Raw genomic sequence first — 22,926 nt, forward strand, 5'->3', positions numbered from 1 at the left:
ATTCTCAATCCCTTTCTCTGTGATCCAGCTTTAGCCAATAAGATATAAATGGCAATCTTCCTACAGGTGCTTTTCTTTTTTTCACTGAAGTATAAACATGATGGCTGGAACTTCAGCAGCCATCCTGCAACCATGAAATCAAAGTCAAGAGAATTCTAGATACTTTGGTGCTGACATTGTGAGTGACTGGATCCAGTGCCAGCTATCACCCACCTGCAGACTTTTCAGAATGAACAAAAAATAAGTAAATAAACCTGTTTTGGTTTACATCACTCTCATCAGGATTTTTGTTATTTGTAGTCAAGAGCATTTGTGATCAATACCGTTTTTTTCCAGTCCTTCTCCACTTTCACCATGAGGATCACTGAGGTGATCCACAGTTACAGATAAGAATGTGTTATATGTCTCAGGAATGGAGAAAATCTTGGTCTAGTTTGGGGACTCCCAGCCCTAGCTGCAATCAGAATCTCCTTGGAAGCTAAAAATAATAATGATGATGATGATGATGATGATGATGATGATGCCCAGGTCCCACCCCAGACAAATTAACTCAGTCCATGTGGGTGAGATTCATTTTCCATTGTGTTCAGCATCTGTTAGCTACATCCTTCTATCCAGATGATGGAGGGTCCAAGTGGAGTGATGACTCAGTCTCGATGTCAAGCGGAGCCCTGTTTCCCACACTCCCAGCCCCACTAGGCAATATGATGCTTCAGCTGGTCCATGCTCTCCTTCTCAGCTGCCATATCCCCCTCTTCTCCCTCTTACTGCACTGGCTGCAATCTTCTTAGTGTTAGGGTAACATCCTCCTGTGTGTCTGCTCCTGCGGGAGTGTGTCTTTACTGCATTCACCATCATTTCCTGTCCTGCAGAACACAGCATCTCACTGAGAGTGATCAGGAACCAGGTACCGAAGTTTGGATCTCTCTTCACAACCACTGCGTTTAGCCCCAAAGAACGATGCTCAAAAGGGAGCCCCTTGGCACAAGTGATGTTCGCATGAACCCTGACTACAGGGACCTTATTTCTGCATCCCAGCCGTGATGGTCTGACATCTCAGAAAGAGGGGCAGGAGAGCAGGGTGCTTACGGGCAGGGCATGTCCGGATCCTGCTGTGAGCAGGAAATAGTGGTTAAGAGAAGAAGGTGAGATTGGGCAGCTTTGATTTCAAATCCTTCCTTTTTGTCCTGGAACAATTTACTCAACCCATCTAAGCCTCACATGCCAAAAGGGAATAGATTACATAAACAATGCATGTCAGGGTCAGGTATATAGTAAGGACCTAGGGCACTATCACTCCCAAGGGCTGAAAATTCGGTCTTGGAGGGCACAGATCTTAGGGGTTACAAGGATCTGTGGTCCACCAAAGGGTCACAGTACATAAACAACAATTTAGCACATCTGTGGGATTAAATTTCATGGGGCAGTTAGGAAAATGCTATCATAAAAGGCTCCTTAAGGTGCGGGGGACGATAATGGAAAAAAGGCCCAGCAACACTGGATCAGAGCCTGTTGATTAATGAGTCTTTGGTTCCGAGCCCTGCATCCTGCTGCTACGCACACCCCCCTCGCCGCCGTCCTGATGCCGGCAGGCTCCAGGCAGCGTGCTGGAGCGCTGAGCTGTGTCGGGCACCAGGTTCCATATCTCTCTTTGTTTCTTGTTTTACAAGCTGATGACCCATGAACCAGCAGAAAAAGCACTTACTTTGAACCTGATGGACTGTAGCTTTTCTAGGATTTATTTCCAGTCCTTCATCCGCATCCTTCACTTTATCTCGTATTAAGTTCTTTAGCTTGTACACTTCCCATGTGTTTTCTTTTTTCTCCTGAAACCTCTTTTGATTGTCCTTAAAATGGCCTTTAAAAAATCCACAAGGATTTATTCCTCTCTTTGGGGAGCAGTCCCCAGAGCTCTGTGAAGTTAAGGAGATTGTTCAACTCTTACTTCTCCAGCATGCTACCGCAATTCGTAGGTGGAGGTCTAGTGAGTTTAGAAGTACAAGCTCTTTCTGAAGCATGGCCTCCAGGAAAATTACCTTGAGTCAGAAAAGTAGAAATCAAACGATACCCAGAAATCAAGAAGGGTAGATATCACACTGGACAAAACGCTTGTCCTTTCTTTGATAGGAATATGTACATTTACTACAGAGTTACAAATCTGCTCATTGAACAGCTCTATTCCATTTTCACGCTAGTGCATGGCTTCATTTCCCTATTTGTTGCTTTTCCTAAGGGTTTTTTTTTGTACTTAATAAATCACATTTATCTAAGCACCTTATCATCTCCCAGGTTCTCACTCTCACCTTGCTGGGAAGATGCTAGCTATCTTCCCATGTTGATATTTTAAAATTCAGCATTAATTACAGTAATTCCTTCTTCCCATCCATACGGGCACATGTAGAAAGAAGCAAAAAGTTTGTTTTCTTTCCTCCATGAAAAGCCTAAAGAGCTTTTTTTGGTCGTTAACCTTGGCTAACTACCAAATTAGCCAAGATTGGATTTAATTTCTTGATTTGGGAGATTGCCTCAGTGCAAGAATATCTGTCTACAAGTTAAGGAAGTAAATAAGAGTAAATGTAGCATGTTTAAACATTCAGAATGACAGAGTTCTCCTTGTTATTATTCGAACCAAAACCCAAAAACAAAACAACAACAAGAAAAAACAAAGCAGGGAGGAAAGTGGTAGAACCATCACCCATTAGCTCTGCCCTAGTCCCGGAGATTCAAGCGCCAGAGTAAACATTAAATTCTGGAATAATGCAGTATGTTCTTTTTTCTTTATAGGCCGTCGATGGAGCGCTCTGCAGATGCTCATTTCTAGGAAAAAAAATAGCTTCTATCGACTTAGAACCATCAGTGTGCACCATCAGTGCTAGGCTCTCTGTTAAGCACTTTGTATGAATGATCACATTGCACTACAGCCGCGCTGTGTATGGCATAAATTCTGTTCGTATCTCCGCTTTAAAGATGAGGAAACCGAAGCTTAGAGAGGCTAAGGACGACCTTGCAGATAGCTGAAGGGATCAGGTCTTAATTACAAAGCCTGGATTGCAGCTAATGGTTTGCTCTCAAAGGCCAGGGCTGATGGTGAGGATGGGGAGGTGTCCCCTCCCTCTCCCGCCTCCCGCACACCTTACCCTTTCCCCCCTGCTTGGGCAGCCCAGCGTAACCCGGGAGAACAGCACAACCCCGGCAAACAGACACGTCACTGCAGTGCTGGCCAGACCAAGCAGGACCTGCGGTACAACTAGTCCAAGTTTTCACGTCTCAGATCCCCCTTCTGACCCCGCCCTAAGCTCCGGACTGCACACCCCACTCCCTTTCTCATTAAGGAAAAGGAGGTGATCGGGGAGGGACTCCCCCTGCCCGTTGCTCCACACCTGCCAACGAGCCCAGGCTGCTGCCACACTCAAGGCTCCAGGACACAATGGTGACACGACTGTCCTTCACTCGGCTTCTGGGAGCCACGTCCCACATCCCAACAGTCACCTCGCTCTGCGGATCCCGTCTCAAAGATCCCCACCCCGTCCCCACCCTTCCCCGTCGCACGTCTGTAATTCAGGCCCTTGTCCACTCTAGGCTGGGCCACCGTCTCACGCGGCACACGGGAGTACTCCCCTGGCCTCTCCTTGCATGACACCGTTATCTTTCTTCACCTCAGCTCTGGTGCCACCACTTCACTGCTTACACCCCGGCGGCGCCTTGGAGAAGAAGCATTCAGGAGAGCTGTGGAGAAATAATGCCCGTACCTAGAAGGACCGCTTTGATAAATGGAAAATCTCTCCTCTGTCCGCTAGATGGCGCATCTAAATTTACAAAGCAAACCTCAGAGCAAGCCCTTAACTCAAAGCACGTATTGTCTACATTTTCTTTATAGTGATTACAGAATTTGTCACACACCACTCACTACAATGTAAACACTAATCATAGGAATACTTATTCAGAATATCAATTCATATATACAGTCGGGGGTCAAGGATCCATAAGACCAATTTTAAGATCTGAGCTGGCAGTAGGCCCCCCTACTCCATCCATCACCACATCATTTCCTTTGGTCCTGGGAGATACATTTCTTAGCCCTCAGCCTTCAGATGCCCAAAGTTCAGCCAATTTTGTAACCATTTCTAAGCAAAAAAATTGGAACCAGTAATGGCTCTGCTTGACCCAAACTGTGGAGTAGATTGGTGTGACCTTGACATTCCTCAGGTCTCTTCTCTGACCCTGATCTTCCCTTCCCTCCATCCTAAGACCAAAAGCCTTTGTCTTTAGGGAGTCAATAAACTCCCATGCTGGGGCAGGTACAACTGTTTTTACTGCATAGTAAGGGGCGTTTATGGAAACATACTAATATGGTGTTCCAAGCCAAAAATCTTTTAAAATGATAATCAGACTATTTCTTTGTAGGTGGAGATGCATATATGACTCACTTCCATGAATTCTGGTCTGATTGTATCTTATTCCTTTCATTTTGTTTTGGTGCCTGCAAGAATGTCATCTGAATTCACTCTTAGTCTCAGCACGGAGCTGCACTACATAAACGTGAGCGCTTCTTTATGGTCACTTGAGGAGAGAAAGGTGCACCATTCACACTTTAAAGGCAGGCATGGTCCACTGTAGAAACTTCACACATTAAATAAGCCAGATTTTGCCACCATCAGCCCTAAGACATTGGTAACAGAGAAGCCCCGTGCAGTCAACAGATTACTGAAGGACATTCTCAGCCAAGACATCAATTTTCTTCAGCCATCACAGGGCTGGAGTTCACGGTGAGGTCAGTCCATCAACCAGGTTTTGCCATATGCCCCTGGAAGGTCACAAAGCTTACGCATAGTATTATAGGATAATACTATAAATAGTATTTAGCTATTACTATAAGCTATTACCTAAAATTAGTATTTGTTTTTCTTTAAGACTCAACTTAGATGCCACTAAATGTTTCCTCAGCACAGTTCAATTATCTACTACTACACTTAATGCAGTGGATCATAGTTGTTTATGAGGTTGGTTAACCTCCTGAGGGCAAGGATTGTGCATTATTCCTCCAATTACCCAGCATAATGCCTGGAACATAGAAGGAAGTACAGTAAGCAAATGGATGAATTATTCAAGTAATAGGTAAAAAAATAAACTGTACATTTTCTGGGGGAGAGGATCCGAGTCCCCATTTTTGTGGGTTCGGACATTTCCCAACCTTTGTTTCACAGTTGATTTGTGTTTATAGGTTAAAGAAACTATTGGATTCCATCTATGTGACAAGAAATAACCAGATGACTTACTTAGTCAGTTTAATCAACAGCTGAGCAAAAAAGTAAAAATCGTTCTATAAGATCTCAAAAATTAATACACGATAACTTACATGACATTTTAAGTTACAAAATGGTCTCAAATATATATATATTGGCCACGCCAGACGGCGTGCAGGATCTTAGTTCCCCAACTGGGGATCAAACCTGTGCCCCCTGCAGTGGAAGTGCAGAGTCTTAACCTCTGGACCGCCAGAGAAGTCCCACAAATGTATTATTTCTTTCCATCTTACAACAACTCTATCGAATGGGTTAGTTCAGGAGTCATTTTACAGATGAAGGAATTGAGACTCAGAGACGTTAACTGACTTGAGTTAGTGAAAGGTGGAGTCAAGACAAGATCTTCTGATTCCAAATCAATGTCTGTCCTGTGACACCACTGAGCTCATTGACACCCCACCCCACCCCAGCCTTTCAGGTCTTGACCACTGGCTATTTGACTACTTTGGCCAGTGGACTGGCTGATTTGATCAGTTAGTGTGACAGTTCCGGGCAAATAAATTTTTTCTCCTCTTGGCTTAGCCATTTACAAGCTGTCAGACCTTGAGCAAGTCATCAAAATTTTGTCTAAGCCTCCGGTTTCCTGAAGTCGGGATGAAAGGGTAAAGTCAAGGTAAATGTATTACTTAACTCTCAGGTGGTTAGAGAGAGGGTTTAGCATCTTCTCTATCATCATTATAATAACAGCAATAGCTGCCATTTATTCCATTCTGACTGTGTACCCTCACTTGTTTTAGCCCTTGACATGTCATAACTCATTTCACCCTCAAAACAACCAAAAGTAACATAGGTACTACTATCGTACCCATTTTACAGATGTAGAAACTGAGGCATGATAAGGTTAAGTAACTTCACCACAGTTACACATCAAGTCAGTAGAGAAGGAAGGATTAAAGCTCACATAGTTTGAATTCAGAGTTTGTGTCCTATTGCATGCCAAGCACTTAGGCAAACCTAACCAGTTTATTAGGGGAAGGCCTGTACCATTCTCATATTCATTGCAAAGGGGGCTTAGAGTTCATTTATCTGGAAAGATGAAAATTTGGGGGCCTCTTGTGGAAGCTGAGCCCTCATCCAAGTACGCCCAAGCCTGAAGCTTAAGGGCACAAAGTGATAATTCCTGCCACTGCTGCAAAGCCATGCAAGCAATTAGTTCATATCAAGCTGTTATTAAGAAGTTATTTTTGTAACAAAAATACTGTCTTCCTTTAATTTCTATGTAAATGCAAGGAAGCCGACGCAAGTATAGTTTATTTAAAGATGTTCTTGTAGGAATTTAATTTATCCTTTTGAAGAAGCTACAAAAAGGAAAAGTATAGAGATGAGCCAGACAACTTGGACATGTTCTGAGCTACTGACAAAGAAAGGGCAGCTTCCTTCTCCCTTTGGATTCAACACCAAACACTCCTCTCACCTTGACCAAGGACAGAGCACACAAGTCTATGGTGGCCAGTGACACTTGGAGATAATACCCCAGGCATCCGTCCACATGGTACAGAGTTACCATAAAGTAAATCCCAGCACAAAACCAGTTGCCCTGAAATATTAGAACAGCAACTGCAAACGACAGTGCATGCCAGTGTGTTTAGAGTACCCTAGACTGGGGCTTGTTAAAACTAACGGGCAAAGAAATACTCAAGCACAAGGTTTGGAGAAGCAATATGGTATAGAAGAAAGAACATTGTACGTGGTGGGCAGAAAACCAGAGCCTGAGCCCAGGTCCACACTTAGAGATTGTGTCCCCTGGCTGTGTCATTAGCTGCCTTGAGCCTCAGTCTCTCTCAGAAATAGAAATCATCTTAACTATTTCTTAGAGTTACTATTTCTTTTGAAAAACGTGAAACAGAGGGCATGAAAACTCTTGGCAAACTGTAAAATACTGTTTGAATTGCAAGACAGCTTTCATTCACTCCTCATAAAAAAAGGAATCCCCTATATGAAGTGTCAGAACACCTGGAGGGAGCAGTACATTGACGATTATGTGAATCCTGCTGTCCTTTATGTAGGTATCATTTAGTTCTTGTTATATTGATTGGACCATGTACTTGAAGTTACATTCAAGTTATGCCATGCAAGTTATAGTCAGGGACGAATGTGTTGAGCAGAAAACTGTGTGGTTTAGTATTTACTGTGTAACAGATCTAAATTGGCAGTGAATATCTGGGGGGGCTGATTTAGGCTATTATGAGATAGCAGTGAAAAATGATTCAATCCCGTTGTAGTTCTGGAAGAAAAAGGCGAACTTCAAACATTTCGTTTCTTAATGGCTTTTGATTAAGGCCTGATCACTGTTGACTGATTTTGATGCAAATCATTGACTGCTTAAAGGTTAAGCTGTATTATGCTTCAACTTTACAATAATTTGTCATATATAATGATGTGCAGAATCAGGATCACCTTGGATACTCCTTTGAAAAGGCAAGGAGTCAGAAGTTATCAAGATCAGGTGAGCACTGGATATGCGTGATTCCTCCTCACTCACCAGCATGGTTTTTTTTGGGGGGGGGATCAGCTGTACCTGGCTGAAATACACACGGGTTATGAAAATAAACATGCATGTGGGCAACATGATCCACTGCAGTTGAAAGATTTATCAGCTTGCCTCTCATGACCCATCTGGCAGCAAAATTCATGGCTGTTTAGAAGCTATACATTTAGAAAAACCCTTTGTAGATGGGGACTCCTATTTACCCAGGCTGTATGTTAAGTGGCCTATGAAACTGCTGAACCATTGAGAAGCATCCTTTCCTGACTCTAATTTGTACACAGTGGCCCTACTTACTTGGAAACCCTCTTTATTTTCTGAGAAATAAATCCGTTGCGATACTTCAATAAACAAACAAACAAAAAATACTATTTAGATCCTGCAAGATGAACCAAATCCCACAGTGCCAGTTCCTGGGAAAAGTTTACAGGAAGGGGACTTACTTCCTGTGTAAAGGGCCACAGGGGCCTCTGAAGAGCTCTCATGGCCAAGCTAGAACAATTTGAGAAACAAAAAAAGTAGTATTAGATTATAGCCCAAAGCATTAAACAAATATTCACAAGTCCATGTTGATAGAAGTAAATGATTCAATAAATAAATAAATGGGAGAGAATTTATTCCTTCTTTCCAAAGCACAGAGTGTGAAAAGGTGGGAAAAGAGTAATCTAACATTGGAGGAACCTGATAAACTTTTCCTTGGCCAGGCGATCAAGGTCAACATCAAGGTGACGTCATGTTGATAGTCTGTACCCTTGATACGATGTAATGAAAATGGCATGTTACCTCTGTGGTCTTCATCCACTGATGCATCCACCTCCATGTAGAACTTCCAGAGTGCCCATAAAAGGGAGGGCATCGAGACATCCTTCCTGTTCAATGCCTCAGACTGGAAGTGACACCTGCTGTTCCCTCTTAGGGCCCAAACTAGCCACATGGTCCCAACCTACCTACACAGGAAGTGGGGACTGCCAGGGAGCTCATGGAGACTCCCGCAAATAGTACTGCTTCTGCATCTTTGGGTTTTGGAAGCAGAAGAAGTGGATCTTGTGTGTGACCATCTTATAAAACTGGCACATTCAAGCCAAATACAATAAGTTTAAATATTTATGGCTTCAGGTATCTCTGGGGAACAGCACTAAATCAGCCTGATAGATTTCTTTAATCCACCAAGCTGCAAAATGTTTGCCACTTCCTCACTTCCTATTCTCCTGCCACTGATGTACGTCTTGCCACCAACTAACAGTTGCCTGCAGGAGTATATTACTAATGATGTAATTTGGAGCTTAAACTTTTATCCAAATGCTTACATACCTATGCTCTGGTATTTTTCAGAGAGATCCTGATAATTCTGAAACAGGATTTATTTTCTTTGAAATGAAAATCCACTTTTAAAACGGATTGAAGTTTGATCCTAAAATAATGTTTTGTCAATCAGCAAATAGCAAACATCACTCTCATATTTCTGTTTAAGCTGCATTTTCAAAATGTTTGAGAGCCATAGATAGCTAAAATTTAGTGCTTTCAATACCTTTTAAAAAATGATTGATCTTCTTCCATCCCTCTCTTCCTTCATCCCTTTCTTCTAGAATAATTCACTCTAAAAGTCAGGAGGGTTAGGAGACCACACAATGTGCTCTGGGTGCACCTTCAGAGCCTAGGTGAAAGATCAAAAACACTATTAGAATTCAACATGTTAGTGGTTGGAAAGTCTAATCAATCACCAAGTTGCAGCAGTTAGACCTGAAATAAAAGACTCAAGGTTTCCTTTAAGGTATTATTTCACTGAGGTCCAGGAAGCCACAGGAGGGATCCACAGCCACAAGGTTCCTGTTGTAATTGGTGGATGTGGGAATAGAGACTGGGGTCCGGTCTTCCAGGCTGATGCTCTCTTGACTCTGCCACTGCTACCCTAAGAAGGCTCAAGGAGTGGGACAACAGGACCATTTCCGAAACTCAGGGGGAGAGAGATTGTGCTGGCTTAACTAACTCAAGTCACAGGCAAACAATGACTCAGGCACGAATTTCTCTTTATTTCTCTTGCTGTCAGACAAAAAACAAATCCAGACTTAGGTAAGGAAAGACTGTGTTTCAAACGATTATAGCAAAGAGAAGAGGGCTAGTGCTGTAGGAAAAGGGAAGCTATTGCATTAGGGGACCCCTATTGATAAGAGTAGATCTACAAGCAATAGCTCTACAAGCATCTCAAAGGCCATCTAGTAAAGACTTTCCTTTTTTTTTTTAACATCTTTATTGGAGTATAATTGCTTTACAATGGTGTGTTAGTTTCTGCTTTATAACAAAGTGAATCAGTTATACATATACATATGTTCCCATATCCCCTCCCTCTTGCGTCTCCCTCCCACCCTCCCTATCCCACCCCTCTAGGTGCTCACAAAGCACTGAGCTGATCTCCCTGTGCTATGAGGCTGCTTCCCAGTGGCACATATATACAATGGAATATTACTCCGCCATAAAAAGTAACGAAATTGAGTTATTTGTAGTGAGGTGGATGGAGTTAGAGTCTGTCATACAGAGTGAAGTAAGTCAGAAAGAGAAAAATAAATACAGTATGCTAACACATATATATGGAATCTAAGGAAAAAAAAAAAAAAAGGTCATGAAGAACCTAGTGGTAAGATGGGAATAAAGACACAGACCTACTAGAGAATGGACTTGAGGATATGGGGAGGGGGACGGGTAAGCTGTGACAAAGTGAGAGTGGCATGGACATATATACACTACTGGACTTTCCTTTTATGGGGAGGAATAAGCAAGTCTAGAAAGAACCAGGTGTGGGGCAGTGGGATGAGCAGAGGTGAAGTCACTAGATCAGAGGATAGTCTACCCTGAGGTCAGCCTATTCCTCAGGACGGGCCATTAAGGAGGGTGGTATGCTGGCTCAGGATGAGGGTGCGGCCGAATTCAGGGCCTTAGGGTACCAAGGGAATCTTAACCAAAATTTGGTTAATAAGCATTTTGTTCAGATTGATCACAGATAGTTCCGTTAACAATTATGAAGCAAAGAATAGAAATTTGGAGGGTCTCTGTCTAGTCCTGTTTTAGGTAAACAAGGCGGGCATCTGTGAGTATTATCTAAGCCCTATGGGGAGGCAAGGTTCCTGGCAGGAAGCCAGTTCTGGAACACAAAGGAGTGGGGAATTTCTTAACCATCTCTGTTTTCTGGGATTGCAGGGTACCAGTAAAGTCAATATTGTCAGAGAAAAATGGGGCATTTACTGGTACCATTTCTAAAGATTAACCCTCACTTCCCTGTCCCACAGCCCTTTCTGTGAAAAGTCCTTTGTTTTAAGAAGAGGAATTTATTTTGCAAGATTCCTCACATTAAACCAAGTCTAAAAGTGGGTCAGGAGGCTGCAGTGTCCCTTCTGGTAACTGAGACAGGATATTGATTTCAAAATATTGAGACCCAACCAATTGCATCCACCACTTCTCTCAAGTGACTATTTTTAAATCTATTTTTTTCATGCTGCCCTTTTCTCTGACCTATGGATAAAAAGACTCTGCTATGACAAAGCTAGAGGCAGAGTCTCCTAAATCTTGTGCCACTGAAGACCAATTACGTGGGACCTAGCAGTCCTTACCCAGGTATCAGCTAGTGCCTCCCTACCTCTCAGGGATTCTGTTTACTTGATTTAAACCCTCGATTTCACAACTCACGTGAGCCCTGATACTTCCCCTGTCCCAACTTTTGCAAATTCTCAGAGCCTTCTCCCTCACGGACATTTGTCCTTTCCCAAGCAAAATCTGGACTCAAAGCTCTGTGCATTCAAGACTCCCGTGAAAGCCTCACGGGCATGATGCATTGTGCCGGCCTCACAATTTTAATGAAGATTGAGGGGTACAATATACATCACACAGTCTTCCCCCAACTTGCTGTTTCTCAGTCAGGGAAAACTATTTGTCCCACACCCAGATTTCTGTTTATTTCTTACTTTTCACAGAAAAAAAGTGCCAGCTTATTCTTTCCAAATGACTCACGGTTATACCAGATTTATTGGGGTGAAGCATGGCCAACTGATTGCATACATTTCCAAATATACACTAAAGCTTTGTTCTTCAGTGTGGTCCAGACCACCAGCATCAGCATGACTTGGAAACTTGTAGAAGTGCAGATTCTCAGCTATAGCCCAGAACTACTGAATCAGAATCGGCATGTTAACAACATCCCCAGGTGATTATAGGCACATTCAAATCTGAGAAGTGCTGGTCTAGAGTCTGAGGTAATTTGGATCAATTCCTGTTACCAAGGAGTCAGCTGGTGTAGTGAGTAGAACTGTGTCCCCCGCAAACTGATGTCCACCTGGAACCTCACAACGTGACCTTACTTGGAATAAGGGTATTTGCAGATGTCGTTAAGGATCTTGAGATGAGATCATCCGAGATTTAGGGTGGTCCCTAAATCCAGCAACTGGTGTCCTTATAGGAGAAGAGAAAGGGAGGTTTGAGATACAGAGGAGGAGGTCATGGGAGAAGGAAAGTGGAGATTGGAGTGACGCATCTGCAAGCCAAGGAAAGCCAGGGCTTGCTGACCGCCGCCGGAAGTTAGGAGAGAGCTGTGCAATGGAGTCTCCTTCCAGAAGGAACCAACCTTACCGACACCTTGATTTGGGGCTTCTCACCTCTGGAACTGAGACAATAAATTTCCGTTGTTGTTAAGCGTCCCTGTTTGTCGTCTTTTGTTACAATAGCCACAGGAAACCAACACCTGGTGAAACCAGGGCTTTACTTATGTGCCTCAGTCTGGGTTTTCTTTTCCACGGGGTCATTTCAGCCCCTTATTCTCCTCATCAGTTCTGAGCTGGTGCAAGCTTCCGGGTCTCCTGTAAGTGTGGTCTCACTGTGCTCACATACTCCCCTGCCCAACTTGACCACCAGCCTTTTCTCTCGTAGAGCCTCTTCCATTTTCTGACACTTTCACTTTGTTTCTCCTCTTGGTCCTTAGCTTGGGTTACTTCTCTCCCTGCTGCTTCTGTGTTCTCTGTCACTGAGCTTTCGTTCTCCCTGCATTTCTGTGCGGGTCTGTTAGAATCTGCCCCAGCCCGCATCCTTTCTACGTTGCCTATTCTGGGTTGTTGTTGTTTTACAGAACTTTATTCATTTCCTTTGTGGATTTAAGTGTTTATCCAGAAAATCTTGTCCATTAGGCTGGAAAATATTGGACTTGAGCCAATTCCCTTATTCACACCTCCCATGTTTTTGTATTTGTTTTTCTTTTTGGCTACACGGTGTGGCATGAGGAACTTCCCCGACCAGGGATCGAACCCATGCCCCCTGCAATGGAAGCACGGAGTCTTAACCCCTGGACCACCAGGGAAGTCCTCACCTCCCCTGTTTGAGTCAGGGACAGGGAATCCTTTCTCTCTGGTACTTCTGCTTCTTTAAGCATCTCTAGACTGCACCACACACACACACACACACACACACACACACACACGCACACGCACACATACACACGGTAACTCCAAAGCCTTCCTTCTGAGATGAACAGTAGTCCATTCATCTTAATTCTTTATTTCTCTGCCATATGGGACATATTCAGAGTAAGCAAAGAGCAGTTTTTAGCTCATTTGTATTCTTTTGTTGGAAGATATTTTCTTGTTACCAAGACAATATTTTGCCTGGCCATATAAAAGTTCAGGCAGTGCAAATTCACTTCTAAGATTAAGCAATTGAATATGGATTTATCCTGGTATCTTGTAATGCTTTTTGCTTTGGAGTTTATTGAAGAGTTCACACTCAGTCATCTTGCTTCACTGAGAAGTTCCATATTTGATCTTGATGAATTGAACCTCTTATCAGCAAGAATTGTCCCTCTTTATATTTGCTAATACTCTTTTTCTTAAAGTCTGCTTAATCTGATATTAACATAACCACACCAGATTTCCTAGGTTTAGTGTTTGCATAATATATTTTTCCAGCTTTTTAACAGTAATTGAAATGTGTTTACTGTTAACAGCATACAACTGAGTCTTTTATTTTTTAATCCATTATGTTTTTTAACTGGAATGTCTAGTCCATTTGCATTTAATGTAATTATTGATATGGTTGGGTTTAAGTCTCCCATCTCAGTACTGGTTTGTAAGGCAGAAATAGAGACAAAGACGTAGAGAACAAACGTATGGACACCAAGGGGGGAAAGGGAGGGTGGGATGAATTGGGAGATTGGGACTGACATATATACACTAATATGTAAAACAGATAACTAACGAGAACCTGCCATATAGCGCAGGGAACTCCACTTCACTATACAGTAGAAACTAACACAACATTGTAAAACAACTATACCCCAATTTAAAAAAATAAACTTGTTTTAATATGTATATAATTTATTTGTAGGTGGAATTTTTTATTCACTTTTATTAAGCTTCAGTGTAAGCATCACATTAATCATCAGGCCTTGAAAACCCGTAAAATCTTAGAGTCATAAATGATCCTTAAGATCATCTAGTGTTACTTCACTTGGGAGAAGAGTCATACAGGGATATATCAAAATTTACAACTCAAATTTTACTGTATCAGACACGACAAAATTGGATCCAACTTCTTTCTCGGGGTTGAGCTTACTTATTTTCTCTTGAAATAAGCAAAAAGAAGGAAATTCCATGACACCAGGAGACCCGGAGAACCACCAAAGGATTATTCTGCTGCTCGTTTCTTCTTAATAAAACAATGTAATCCCATTTCTAGAGATATGTGCACAGATTTCAGCCCTGTGATACTGAGGCAAATATTTTCACGTGTCCCAGCAGAACTGGACTCATTCATTTTTTTAGGGGACGGACAGAGGGTCAGAGTGCTACTAGACCGCATGACACAAACGACAACTCTATTACCTCATCCAAGACAGATAAAGGGCAGGTCCTGCTCCATCTTCCCTGGAAAACAGCTGGCACAGCTTTGCAAAGATTTCTCGTAGGAACTTTGCAAGCATCATGTGAACCATTTGGTGCAATAATGAGAAATTTATACTTCAGAGAAAGGTGGACACAGGGCCTGATGGGACTTACTGAAAAACTATACAACAGTCACAATTTACTGCTTCAATTTGTCTCTCATTAGCAAGGAAAACTCATCAATTTTATGATGTGTGTCAGGAGGCCTATAAAGTGGATTGACCATGGTCTCCTGCATTCACTTTCATTTTAACAGAAATGTGAACTCCCAGCCTTGTTCATGGCTCTCTGATACTAAATGGTCACTTCCCTTTTTACTGTCTTTGGCTTTCAGGCTTGGGTGAAGTTGGAAGAGTACCCAGACTTACTCTTAAACCTTGACAGGTGAGTGCAACTGTGGACCCACCACCTGATCCCATGTGGTAATTGCACAGACCTTCTGGTAACTTATGGGAACATTTCACTGATGGGCTCCTGGGCCCCAGGGCCTTGAATGTCTGAGCTGCTGGCAATGGGACCGGTCTGCAGACCCCATGCACATCACCCATGCAACAAGATCAGCCTGTTCTTTGCTTTCTGCTGGTGGACATTTGTCATTTCACTCTCGGCTACTGTTGGGTTTTGATGCCATTTCTTTCCCCCTTTTGCAAGTCCCAGGTTTCCAATTTCCTAAGGATAAAAATCTGACCTAACGAATGCTAAATTGCCTAGAGTGTTTCTACCATGGAATCATAAACAAAGTTCTACTTCTTCAAGGACTTTCAAGAGCTGGAAGCTTCCAGATCATGTCGACTTGAGCCGCTTAAGGGTAGGGACAGGGTCTTGCTCAATTATGCATCCTTCACAACCTCCTTGCTTAAGGTTGAGGCTCACAACAAGTTTTCTGAATCAGATTTAGTACCATAATCCCAGCTGATAAAGGATATTGGGGCTCAAAAAATCAACAGACTTTTCAGCAGATCAGTGATGGGAAAGTGCATTCAGGGTCCTCCCTGCTAGGGACGACTTTCATTCCAAGATTCAGCTGAAGTTCCACAGCCTCTGAGAAGTGTCTACAGCTTCTCCCATGAAAGGAACTTTGCAGCTTCTCCTCAGAGGAATGTTTTCAGCTGTTAAACACAGTATTTGCTAAGCTGATGCTTACCAACTCTTCTTTGCCTTTTGCAATAGTCTTTTCTCCTTCCTGCTAATTCAGCAAGTTCTCATTAAAAGGGAACACTCTCTGCCCCCGTTTCAGACTTTTGACCTCTCACCACCTTCCTTTTCGTGCCACATGCTAAGGATTATGCGCCCAGGCCAAGGAATCCTGTCTCTTCTGGAACAGAGGGTGGGCTGCCTTCTTGCCCACCACAAGCCTCTAGTTCAGATTCGATACTCCGGATTCGGCATCTCTTTTAAGCAATCTCTGTGTCTCTCATTCCCCGCGGGCTGGCTTATCACACCAGTCAGCTCAAGGCTCTCATTGACCTTCATGTTTGTTTTCCCACAACACAGTTCTTTGCTCTTAACTCTGTCCCAGCACAGCAAGCCGGCTGCTCTCGGGGGAGGCTTGATTCTCCCCTGCTCTGCTTCCTGTGAGGCCAGGGACTGTCTGGGCAGAAAGCTTCCTGTCTTAAAGCAGGAGTTTTCCACCTCAGCACAGGTGGCACGTTGAGTGGATCATCCTTTGCTGTGCGGAGGTGTCCCGCGCATCTGCGCATCGTCGGATGTTTAGCTACATCCATGGTCTCTACACACCAGAGGCCAGGAGCACCCGCCCACCAGAAAGGTCTCCAGACATTGCCAACTGTCCCTGGGGGCAAATTTGCCCCCGGTTGAAAACCACTGCTTGAATGGAACGTGTCAGCTGCTCATTAAATGCAAATAAATACAGAAGACAGTGCTTTGTGATTTCCTACCTGTGTGGGAAGGACTGGGAACCAACCACCTGAGTCATGTCAGAAGAATAAGGCTCTGTGTTCAGGAAATCCACACTCACGTGTAACCTCTTCGTGTGGAAACACCAGTGTATTTTCTTGAAAACCAACAAAAAATCTTTTGTTAGTTTCTTAGCACGCACAGAAGAATGCTGAAGAAGAGGGCGTGACTCTGTGGCATAATAATAATAAGCTTTTGCGTGTAAATGGTATTTTAGAGCTTAATACAGCCTTCCACATGTATTAGCTCATTTTGGCATGGATCTTTGAGGTACTAAAGGGAAAATTATGATGACGATGGTGATGATGATGACGATTACACTGCTTTGTTAAAACCATCCTCTGGAAATTGAACTCAGCCAGTTTTAAAAACTTCTGGGACTTCCCTGGCGGTCCAGTGGTTGGGACTCCGAGCTTCCACTGCAGGGGGCACAGGTTTGATCCCTGGCTGGGGAACTAAGATCCCGCCAGCCGTGGGGTGCGGCCAAAATAAAAAACCAAACCAGAAAAAAAAAAAAAAAAAAAAACTTCTCCACTGGATTTATTTCCTTGCTAGACAAATTAAGAGCACATACATATTTTCTTTAATCATAAACTATGCAAAATAGAAATAACTTCATGAAATATTTGCAGACTCTATGAGGTTAGATCCTAATTGTTTCCCACTCTCTCTCCTCTTCCTATCCCAAATGGAAAAAATAATTTAATTACCTTTTGTTGGTGGAAAAAAATCCCCTTAGCAGAGTTATGAGCAGGAAGAGTGTTTTGCAATTCCAGAAGTTGCTTGGTAAGCATTTTGCATCCTTAAGGCCTCTTGATAATCAGTCTACAAAACAGCAAGTGTCCCAACAGCCTGGCACTTCCAGAGCTCTCTTATTATATTCCTAGGCTTCTTGATCTTACAAGCTCATCCCTGATGTGCAGTTGTATTTTAATGTGTTCTCTTCCCCACTGCTTTCTACTCCCTTAATTAGACTAAGTGATGGGCTTGATTTGACGCTTCTCACCCAGGAGGGGATGTTGATCACAACCATGGTATTCTGAAATGGCCTTACATTTGGCCCAGTGGGCCCATCTGCTACCTATAGCCTAGAGCATTGGTGAGATGATGGGTTAGGCCTCCCCAGAGAGCTATGTGTCATCAAATTCCCTCTGATTTTAGGAGGTGCGCCTTTGGGGAAAATGGCTTGCTCTGTACTATGAGTTGGTTGAAGTCACAAGCAGAATCATAATGGTGCTCTAATGGACTCAAAGCTATGCTTGGAAAAAAAATTGTTTTAATTGGCTATGTAATTGTAATGGGTGTAGGCTGAGCATCTGTAATTTGGAACTTGGAAGATCAAATTGGGCTGGCTGGTACAGATACGAGGGCACTCAAGAGAAGATGCTAAATGTGTGTCGGGAGGTTATGTGAAGGATGTGAGAACCTGGAATTTGACACAAATTTGCCCATGATGGGGCCTATCTTCTTGACACTGTGGGCACTGAATGCTTTACCTATAACCAGAGGCAGTGGGACTGTAACGAAAATGTCCACCCTCAATTTATTCCCACATATTCTAGCTGCCCCAGAGGGTCTGGTCAACAACGAGTAGGGCAAAAGGACACATCCCGACCATCTGATGGAACTACAGACACCATGATAATCTAGCATGTACTCTGGGTGGCAGGTAAGGTGGAGTTCACTGTCAGAACCTGCTTTTGGAATCTGCAAAAACTTTCAGCCTTAGACATTCCAGAGATAATTTTTAAATTCCTTGGATGGCTGAGGAATCAGTCATGAATCTACTTCTTTCTTTTCAACAAACTGAATTCCCAGAAACCAGCTGTCCTAACATGGGGTTAATTTTCATTTCCTTTACTGTATTTTCAACCAAGTGGTTGTGAGGAGACTTGGAACAACCATCAATCCAGGAAGCTCCTCCAGATGGTCTTAAAGCTTCAGCGACCCCCAGGCTCCAAGCCATTGCTGATATGCAGTGGACAGTCATGTCACATGATGAACAGACAGATATCTACTTGAAATTGACTGTCAGGGAAGCAACAGTGTTTAGGGTGAAAGGAAATCAATTTTGAGAGCTCACAAAAATGCCAAACTACAAAAAAAAAAAACCCAAAAAAACAAGAAAACTATAAGTGAGCTGCTGCTTTCTTTGCGCTTTAGTCCAAGCTGGAGGAAGGAGGGGTCCTAGTACTTCTCGAAGAAATTACTTCTCATCAGAGCTTTCCATCAGTCACGCTGCCTGCAGTCAGAAGTCCGGCTGCAGTGGAGGAGCACAAAGTCCGCCTGAAACACAGAGAATCTTACAACTTGGGAATGTGCCCTCAGAGCTATGGATGCCAGTAACAATCATCCTTCACATTTACAAAGCCTGGTTTGGTTTGCAGAGAGCATCCTGGAACACTCCATCACTTAAAATGTAATCTGGGGAGCTGGGTTTGATGGAATCGCTGGTAAATGAATGGACCTCCAAAGAGGGGGACTGTGTGCCTCTGCCTTTCTGAGGGAGAGATGCAGACAGCTGAGGCGTCTGAAATGTGGATGGATTAGACTCATTAGCGGCTTCTGCTCCAAGGCGCAGCGTAAGTGTGAGTTGCCTGTTATTTCCATCACTGTCTGCTGGAGGCCACTTAGCTTTTAGCTGCAAGAGGATTTTCACCAGGTGGGAGCTGATGCTTCACTGCAGGGCTTTCTGAGGTCACCAGGTAAAGCTGGGAGCAGCTGCATGGCAGGCTTCATGCTCTAAGTCCCAAGCAATCCCACTGCCCTAAAAGTAAAGCGTGCCCACAGGCGGATACTAAACACACTTGGAGCCAAATGCTGGCTGCCATGTGTGTATTTTTACACTGATTCAGTAGTGGATTCGGCGTGGGTCCTCACCACTGAGGGAGGTTGGCTTCCCATCCCCACCCCACCCAGCCTGCAGAGTGTGTAGTGGGGCGTGAGTTCTTCCTAAAGCAGGTGGGAAGCACAGAATGGCATATTAGACCTGGGTAGTAAGAGAGGCCTGATGTGGCTGCCAGAGACTCAGTGGGTCCTTTCCTTCACCAGCAGAAATGCAGAGTTCCCAAAGCAAAGGACATTAATCCACCGGAAGCAGTCACCCTGCAGGACATTAGCCTAGCTTCCCGAATCCTCTCCTGAAAAGATGTGTGGGAGACACAGAAAAAAAAGAGTAGGTATTATAAGGCTATCTTCTCTTCTTATGGCTAATATATATGTTTATCTGGTCTTATTTCTTCTGTTTTATCTTAGAACTAAAGGAAGCTCACCATGGAAAAGTTTAAAAAAATACAGAAAAGTCAAAAAGGAAGAAGAATCTGCTAGGCTGCTCCCTATAGAAAACACAGCTGGATTTCATTTCTGTCTTTTCTCTGTATATTTATATTTTATATAAACATTATATTTATATCCTGTCTTTTCTCTATGTGCATATGTTTATATATTTCAGAAATGCTCTCACAGGACACATGCTCATTTAACCTTGTTCTTTACAGTTTATAAATCTTGAGTATCTCTCCATGTCATTAACTTTAACATAATGTATAAAGCTGGATGATATCTTAAGAGATTAATTTCTGTTTCTCCTCCCTACACTTCCCCATCCTTTCCTCCCTACCCTGGTCCCATCCCACCTTAAAGCAGAGAGAAAGCTCTGTGTTTCATCCCAGTAAGAGTCTACAGCCAGAGAGAAAGAAGTTGCCATCAAAAATCTCCTGTCCTGGAATTTGTTTCTGAAAATCTCAGCCCACTGAAGGTGATAAGTGAGATGAGGCAGAGGGACACATCAGGTGAAAGGAGAGTCAGGGAGAGAACAACAGAGAGAAGAAGGGGTGGATATTAAGAGGCCTGTGGGACCTGTGGGAGCAGAGCCTGAGGAGGTGGCCAGAGCCGAGAGGGAATGGTCTTATGATGTGTTCAAAAAGACAGAATCTGGAGACAGGCTCCCAGCATCAGCAAAGAGACCTCATCCCTGGGTGGACCCAGGTCAGTCAGGAGCCTCTCACCTGAGGGGGCCGGTGTTCAGGGTAGAGGATGCTCAGTGGTCGCCGGTGTGAAAAGACGATTGTAATTACAGCCGTCACCCTCCCGTCACCTCGCCAGCCATGGCACCGAAGACGAGCCGGAGCTTCACCATGACCAGGGGGCAGAGTGGGCGGAGTCTTCAAAACAACTGAGGGACTTGAATCCAAAATTTAGGTTGAGTTAGAGTCAATAAAGGAAACGAGAATTCCTGTAGAGCTGGACTTTGAAAGCAGAGTCAGGCTCATTCTATGTACTTAACCCACCCATCCCATAATGTTCAGCACAAAGCGTAATTTTAATTTTCCCACCATTTGATCTCCTTAGTCTTAACTTTTATTTTGTTATCTAATTAATTTCTTTATAAAATTTCTGGGACGAAGTGAGAGAGTAGCATGGACATATATACACTACCAAATGTAAAATAGCTAGCTAGTGGGAAGCAGCCGCATAGCACAGGGAGATCAGCTCGGTGGTTTGTGACAACCTAGAGGGGTGGGATAGGGAGGATGGGAGGGAGACGCAAGAGGGAGGGGATATGGGGATATATGTATATGTATAGCTGATTCACTCTGTTATAAAGCAGAAACTAACACACCATTGTAAAGCAATTATACTCCAATAAAGATGTTAAAAAAAATTTCACTTATTTTTTTCTTTCTAATTTTTCGGTCTAATTTTATGTGTTCACTCTTAACATTTCGTATCTGTATCCAGCCTGTATATACGGCAAGTGGGAAGAGTCCGCACCGGGCGGCCACCGTGAGGCTGGTCTGTGACCTGAGCAAGCCAGCCAGGGCCTTGTCCTCCCTCCCGCTGACCCTGCAGTGACCATCCCAGCCTCCGGCAGCAGGTCATGCTCTCTGCAGAGAGGAACGGAGAGGAGAGGTTGCCTGAATCACTGGCGAATCAGGCCAGTCCAGGCAAAGCCCAGATCAGAGTTCTCCCTGACAATTAACCCCAGGTCCTTCTTCCATTTCACCAGAAACCTCAGCCAGGAGACAGCGACTCCTCCTGCACCGGTAGCTTGGGACGACCGCAGGCTGCTGCACAGGCTGTAGAATGACTCTGATGGTGGCGCCTGGGTGAGCGAGGGCCCCAGCAGCTCCCTGGTGGCGGAAGCGTCCTGTAGCAGCTGCCATGTCGCTGAGTGGGTCTCCCACTACATCATGCTGGTTGGGTCGAAGGAGCAAAAACAAAACAACAGCAAACAAAGGTCCAGTCCAGTGGCGTTTTTTCACGTTTCCAGCTATTTAGACCAGTGGTGAGAATATATATGATCCCCGGTACCCTTGGTATTTTCCCTGTCCGTCCACTGTACCTGGACTTGTGCTGGTCCCTAGCAGTGGATGTTTGGAAATCTCAGTCAGGGACAAGCTCTCCCCTGGGTGGGGGCGGGAGGGGTCATAGGAGCCAACTTTTATTGAGAACCATGTTATGGGAGTAGCAGTCAGACCACCGTGGAGGCTGAAGAAGCAGAGACTTCTCTTTGGGGAAGTTGAGAGAGAGATTGGGCGGTAATTGCAGCAGACACGGTTCAAGAGAGGATTTACTTGGAATAAGAGTTTCAAAGCATTTCTAGGCTGAGAGGAAGCAACATAGGCAGAGAGAAATGTTGAAGGTACAAGGTCAGGGGAGGTCTGAGCAGCGAGGTGCTGGGGAGAATGTGAGAAAACCGGATCAAGAAACCCATTTTTCAGAGTCACCCTTGAGTTTTTCTTATCTGGTGGCTGCTGGCTACTTGGGTCACTTTCTAATATCTGTCACTTGTTCAGAACATCATAATGAAGAGGGCAAAATAAAATTTAAAAGTCAAAACAGAGGGCTTCCCTGGTGGCGCAGTGGTTGAGAGTCTGCCTGCCAATGCAGGGGACACGGGTTCGAGCCCAGGTCTGGGAAGATCCCACATGCCGCGGAGCAACTAGGCCCGTGAGCCACAATTGCTGAGCCTGTGCGTCTGGGGCCTGTGCTCCGCAACGGGAGAGGCTGCGATAGTGAGAGCCCCGCGCACCGCGATTAAGGGTGGCCCCCGCTTGCCGCAACTAGAGAAAGCCCTCGCGCAGAAACGAAGACCCAACACAGCCAAATTAATTAATTAATTAATTAATTTAAAAAAAAAAAAAAAGTCAAGACAGAATAAAAACCTACCTCTCCTCTTGTTTTGGATTGTGGTTATATGGATATATATGATTGTCAAAGCTCATTGAACTGAATACTTATAGTTGGTTCATTTTATTTTATGTATCCCAACGTAAAAATAAAAACAAACCTACCTCCCCTAGGA

At 43.9% G+C, this 22,926-nt stretch overlaps 1 protein-coding gene across 4 annotated transcripts in view; it reads right to left on the reverse strand.

The window, feature by feature from the left end:
* PLPP4 (phospholipid phosphatase 4) overlaps positions 1-22,926 on the reverse strand; it is a 567,054-nt gene that overhangs the window by 14,117 nt on the left and 530,011 nt on the right. For 2 of the 4 annotated variants that reach the window (XM_082424829.1, XM_082424838.1), the window contains one exon: positions 3,402-9,442. The exons of the other annotated variants lie outside the window; for them this stretch is intronic. Coding sequence is in view for 1 of the 2 variants with exons in the window: in XM_082424838.1 (XP_082280964.1) it covers positions 9,402-9,442 (41 nt within the window). In the remaining variant the exon portion in view is untranslated. Of the gene's footprint in view, positions 1-3,401; positions 9,443-22,926 lie in introns of those variants that run through there. 4 annotated transcript variants of the gene reach the window in all.

Source organism: Balaenoptera physalus (assembly GCF_965194825.1).
Source record: "Balaenoptera physalus genome assembly, chromosome: 14".
NCBI classification, from domain to species: Eukaryota; Metazoa; Chordata; class Mammalia; order Artiodactyla; family Balaenopteridae; genus Balaenoptera; species Balaenoptera physalus.